The sequence below is a fragment of the Calliphora vicina genome, chromosome 4 (genome assembly GCF_958450345.1).
Source record: "Calliphora vicina chromosome 4, idCalVici1.1, whole genome shotgun sequence".
Classification (NCBI taxonomy): Eukaryota; Metazoa; Arthropoda; class Insecta; order Diptera; family Calliphoridae; genus Calliphora; species Calliphora vicina.
In genome coordinates, this window is record NC_088783.1 from 102,424,253 (window position 1) to 102,430,252 (window position 6,000).

The 6,000-nt window shown below is 33.7% G+C and overlaps 1 protein-coding gene and 1 pseudogene across 1 annotated transcript; one reads left to right on the forward strand and one right to left on the reverse strand.

Moving 5' to 3' along the window:
• The first annotated feature begins 3,396 nt into the window (after positions 1-3,396).
• LOC135958623 (uncharacterized) lies at positions 3,397-4,288 on the forward strand (annotated as a pseudogene).
• A 117-nt stretch (positions 4,289-4,405) lies between these two features.
• On the reverse strand, positions 4,406-5,669 carry LOC135958624 (putative nuclease HARBI1). The gene is made up of 4 exons (XM_065509518.1): positions 5,553-5,669; positions 5,354-5,490; positions 5,121-5,301; positions 4,406-5,059 (listed from the first exon to the last, which is right to left on the reverse strand). Exons 1-4 carry the CDS (start codon positions 5,637-5,639, stop codon positions 4,406-4,408), a joined length of 1,059 nt encoding a protein of 352 aa, XP_065365590.1. The 5' UTR covers positions 5,640-5,669.
• Positions 5,670-6,000: the final 331 nt, after the last annotated feature.

Genomic DNA, 6,000 nt, shown 5'->3' on the forward strand with positions numbered 1-6,000 from the left:
CCCAAAATATTCTCCAACTTACTAGTAATATACTTAATATTTACATTATAGGTTGTTATTATAGGTACAGACTTACTCTTTGTACCACCTTCCTTCTTGGTTCTGTTGCTGTCATTCGGCTTCTTAGCTCCATTGCCGTCCACCTGCTTCTTGCTGGTACCAGGAACATTATTTACTGCCGTACTCACGTTCTTCTCCTGACTAATAGTCGTCAGAGGTGTTGAGCCAGCTACGGCGTTAGCTTGGCCTTCCTTCAATTGTTTAACGGATGTTGAGGCCGTTACCTTGGCATTATCCATGGCGTCATCCGTTAGCATATCCTCCTCGCTACTAAAGTCATCAGCTTCAGTAATCTCCTCAAATTTCTTAGCAAGTTTTTCGAGCTCTCTTTTCAAATTAGCATTTTCGATCAAGATGTAATCAAACTTTCCATTTATCAAATTAATTTCATCGTCTTTTGCCTTCATTGCCCGTTGGTGTTCCTCAATGGTAACCCCAACTCTGGGTCTTTTGTTAGGTTTAAGGTCCTCGTCCCCCTCCATCAGAAGATCATTGTCAACTACTTCGGGTAATTTACCAATTCGTCGCACACACAATGCCTACTATCTTATCAAGGCTTCTCAGTTTCTCAAACACTGTTCAAATTTGTTCACTGCCTACTATAATAGCTAGGCTTCTCAAATTTCCAAAGGCCACACAAAATTTACACTGCCTACTATAAATGTTAGGCTTCTCAAATTCTTAAAGGCCACACAAAATTGACACAGCCTACTATAAATGTCAGGCTTCTCAAATATTTAAAGGCCACACAAAATGTACACTGCCTACTATTTCGGCTAGGCTTCTCACTTTCTAAAGTACTACCCAAATATGTCCACTGCCTACTATCTTAGTAAGGCTTCTCATACTATCAAGGGATAAACAAAAACTTGCACTGCCTACTATATTGGCCAGGCTCTTCACTTTTTACACTTTAACACTGTTTCACTTTTAATTCTTCCCAACCTAGTTGACCTGGAGGGTAGGTTAACATCTGACGATAATGTGAAGGCTGGGCTACTGGCGGACCAGTTTTATGGTGTACAACAACGCGGACAGGGAGCGGACTCATTTTCTGATACTTTTAGGGACAGTGTGGCTTCCTTGGGACAGGAGGGCCCTTTGACGGTTTTTGGTGTTAGTACACTTGCGGATGGCTCTGATCCGACTGGACTTGGATTCATTCGGGCAGAGTCGGTGATGCCCTAAAGGGAAGATCTAATAAAAGGTCCAGTGGGTTGGATGGGATCCCAGATTTTGTTTTGAGGAAAACACGCCGTGGCACCTGGCGATACTGTTTAACCACTGCTATTTCCCCATACTGGGGAAATACCCAATCTTTCTTTTGTAAATAACTTTCCCTTCTAGTTTTAAGATTTAATGTTAATTTTTAAGCCGATGAATGATCTCCATTTTTATCCTTTTTTCGGAGAATTCCTATGAATGATTCACTGAATATGAAATTTTTTATATTAATACTAGTTTTAAGAGCTTTGCTATGAATCTCTAGATAATATCATATGATGAGTCTTTGGAAAATACCATAGCATGTAAGGAATAATTTTAATGTAAACGTAGTTTTAAGCAAACATGTAACTCAAAAATTTCTGGAAAATAAATAAACTTGTAAACTTTAATTCTTCCGGTCAGAGAACCGCACACCTTGAGTGATAAAACTGAAATCCCAAAAAATACCCTTAGGGGTATACGTATAAAAATTAACCCTCTCTTCCTCAAGTAGAGCCTTTACCTTCCCATAGTCCTCAAGAGTGCAGACCCCCAAATTGACCACATTCCTACCCAATGTCTTCATGCTATAATTCCTATGACCTAACACCTTGTCAATAGAATTAACCATTTTCTTAATATCAATGTTATAAGTAGTAATTATAGATACCGACTTACTTTTCCTTTTCTCGTCATTGGTTGTCACCTTCTTGGATGAAGCATCTTTACGGCTACGGGAACTTCCAGCTGCTGGATTAACTTCCTTCGATTTACGTTTTGATGAGCCAGCTATGGCATTAGCCTGGCTTTTCTTAACTTCAGATGGGAATTCTGTGGAAGCTTCACTTTTCTTCTTAATTTGGCTTTGATTTTCGGTAATTTCAGGCACTTCCTGTTCTCCAATCATCATTTCATCTTCAGTTGATAAGCCATCACTTTCATCGCTTAGTTCCAGTCTATTTAAGATGCCAGTAAGTTTCTTCTTGAGGTCATCATTCTCCTTACTTATATATTCGATCTTCTTGTTCATAAATTCGTTCTCATTATAACTCTCAGTTAACAATCGTTGGAGTTCCTCAACATTATCTGCCATTCTAGGCCTCTTGATGGATTCTGACTTTCGTCATCCTCCATTTTATTGTCTCTATTCCCAAGGGGTAGTATCTATCCGCATTAGAGGCGGAATTATTGAAATTTACCCCAGAAATATTCTTAAACACAGTCAATTTTCCAATAATCACAATTTCACTGTATCTTTGCCTCCTATGGGCTTATCTTATGACTTAACACACAAGAAAAGTTCAAAATAAGGCAACAGTTTTGTGTATTCAGTGCTCTAGTGAAGTGTTTAATTACTGACAAAAACCAAGAAAATAAAGTGAACAAAAATTATCTCAAATAAATACTTTCATTTCATTTCATTTATTTTTCCAATATATTCGTCTTACAATGTTTCTTAAACTAAATTAATTCATACGTTCTCTTGGCGTACCCAGTACCTATCAAGGATTAATTCCATCCAGTGGAATCATACTGCAGCATTGCCACATACTCTTAAATCTAAAGTCTCGTCAATCAAGTTACATTTCCCAAAAAAAAGGTAAAAAGGAATACTACTAATATCTAACGGCGTTTTCTTTTCTGACAAAAAATGTTGCCAACATATTTTGCACAATTTATTAAAGGTTACTCATACCCTCATAATGTGCTACATTTTTAACGATCACAAAAGAACAAAAACCATTACCATTTATGCAATTTTCTTTTATGTAGCTTTAAAACAATTTAGCATTTTTTACTTATTTAGCGATTTTAAAACCATTTTATATTGACGATTGCTTTAAATTCTCTGGTGTGACTGTGGTTCATTGGTTTCGAATTCCATTTTTTGTGTTATTTTATTTTAAACGTCGTCAAGTTTTAATTTGTTTTATCAAAAGTATAATTTCTTTTTAGCGATTATAACGCTCATTGAGCAGTTACAGAAAGAAAATTATCAACACTGATAGGCAGCTGTTGTTTATTTATTTCTCAATTTGTTAAAAAGAAGAACTTGGCGCACTTTAAAATTATTAATATTAAAACAAAAAAGTTTATTTATTGTAAATAAATTACAATATAATACAGAAAATGGAATCCAAGAGCTCTGATTCACCAACAACACCTACATACAAGAGAATTCAAAGTAAGTAGAAAGTCTGATTTATTTATATACATATACTAGGACCGCCTGGTGGTCAAAATTCTACCACTAATAACGAAATTATATAGTTACTTTTGAGTATACGCAAAAAATTTTTCATGTTTGTGTACAAATACACGTGTATTTAGATGTGCATAAACATGTTGTTGTTGTTTTTCAAGCAAATTTAAAACGCTTTTTAACACTTTTATGGAAAGATTTTTTTAAAAAAAAATTATATTGTGCACATCTAGAGAAAATAACCTTTTAAACCATATATGTTTCATCTATATTGGTGGACAATAACATACTTAAAAGTGTACCACAAAAAAACGTGTGGCCTATTTATATATAAGATAAAAAAATTATGTTTTTAGTGTGGACAGATGGAGAGACTAGACAGCTCTTGGACTATTATGCAAATTACATGGCTGATATAGGTCCCATGAAGAAATTTAAAACAAAAAAAGACATGTGGATAGAAATTGCGTCAAAAATTTCAGAAAAAACTCCCAAACAATGCGAGGAACGTTACAAAACTGTGTTAAAAAGAAAAAAAGTGGCAGTAGAAAATAATAAAACATCTGGTTCGAAAAGGAAAAGCATTGATTTTGAAGAAGAATTAAATAAAATATCTTTAATGGATGACTCCATCGAACCGGAGGTCCAAATAAGTAGCCAAATGTGTGTAAAGGTGGAAAAGAAAGGAATTGAAAAAACTGAAGAGACAAAGGTGAAAAAAAGACAATCCAAGATACTTTAACAGAAATTGCAGAGAAAAGAGAGGAAGCTAGAGAAAGACGACACCAAGAAAAAATGGCCTTACTCCAAAATAATTGAAGTGAAAAACATTTTTTCAGATGCGATTAATTTTTAACAGTACAAATTATAATTAATACTTTTTTGTTGTCCTACACTCAGTGTACCCTTTTATAGAATAAAAAATAAATAGTTTTTTTATGTTGTTGAATTATATAAAAGATCTTTTATTTCATTTCTTTTTATTTGTCCTAACTGTGTTAACAAATTATCACGTCTGTCATCATCGTAATGCTCGGAATTAATATGTATTTCATCGCTAGTTATTTCTTCATACAAAAAATCGTTTTTATCAATGCAAATGTTATGGAGAACGCAAGTTGCAATTACAAATTGTGCCATGGTTTCAACATTATGGAAATCAAGCCGCAACAATTGTCGAAACCGACTTTTAAGGACTCCGAAGGCATTTTCAATTTTAACACGTACCCGACAAAATTTTAAATTATAGTTTTTTTCCGAATCACTTAAGTTGCCGTAATCACGGAACGGTGTTAAAAGATATTCTCTTAGCGAGTAAGCTGAATCACCCAATAAATGGTACTTTGGTGCACATAAATTTGGCAATTCTTTACCTATAAAAGAAAGTTTCAGTATTCTAGAGTCGTGTATTTTATTGGGAACCCCAGTATATACGTCTAGAAACCGAAGTTTCGAATCACAGATGCCCTGCAGAGTTATTGATACTGTATCATGTCTATTTGCGTATGTGGAACGAATTTTATGTTTCGGAGTTCTTACAGAAATGTAGCTTCCATCAATACACCCTAAAATATTCGGAAAACCAGATATCTGAAAAAAAAAAGTATAAAAATATGTTTACATAAAAAGTAATATTTACTGTCTGTCATACCTTTTTAAATTCATTGGCAATAACTTCTTTTTCCAAGTTAGTTTGTGGAAATTTTATAGCTTCAGGGGCTACTTCATCCAATAAGAATTTTAAAACCTTTTGGAAAGAACTGTGAAGATTTGACAATGACATGTCAAATACATTCGCCACTTCCCTAAAGGTAGTTTTGTTGCCACTAAACCTGGAAAATGGTTTTTTTTATTTAATTTTTTTTTAAATTTTAAATAATTTACCACAAAAATGAAAGAATTTGTGTTTCTACACTTGTTTGCTTTCTTCCACCTTGATATGTCCTTACCAAATACCAGGTAGAATACCTTTCCATTAGGTACTGTGCGCTTTCTCGGCTAAGTCGCAAATTTTTCTTAAACTGAGAAGAAACAAAAGGTAATAATATATATAAAAGCCAATATTGGGATTATATTTGCTTACATCAGTTTCGGAATATTGATGAATAACATTTTCAACAAAATTTTTAACTCGCGGCAAACAGTTTCGTTCCAATAGTAGTGCATACATTTCATCATGTTCATCAGATGATGATGACGACTCCAAAAAATATTCTAAAGCAATATTTTTTGCTTCCATTTTAACACTTTTAATTAATATAAAAACTATTTAACACAAACGAACTTCAAAAAAATATTGTTTGTTTTTTTTTCAAAAACAATAACAAGAACAGCTGTTTTAACAGTGTTGCACTTCTAACCCTTTGATTAAATTGAGGGTGAAACATGTACCATATTTTTGGTTTTTTAGGGCAACATTATATGAAAAGAACACGTTATACATTTACAAAATAACATTTTTTTTCAGAAAATAACACAAAAAAGGGCAAAAGGCAGAATAAAGGCATCATTTATGCCAGAAAAGAAAACGC

Excerpts from the sequence above, each read along its gene's own strand:
- LOC135958624 (XM_065509518.1), bottom strand. The coding sequence starts at position 5,639 with ATGTATGCACTACTATTGGAACGAAACTGTTTGCCGCGAGTTAAAAAT. Across the intron at positions 5,302-5,353 it reads CAAATTCTTTCATTTTTGTG|GTTTAGTGGCAACAAAACTA; the intron begins GTAAATTATTTA and ends ACCATTTTCCAG. Across the intron at positions 5,060-5,120 it reads TTGCCAATGAATTTAAAAAG|ATATCTGGTTTTCCGAATAT; the intron begins GTATGACAGACA and ends TTTTTTTTTCAG.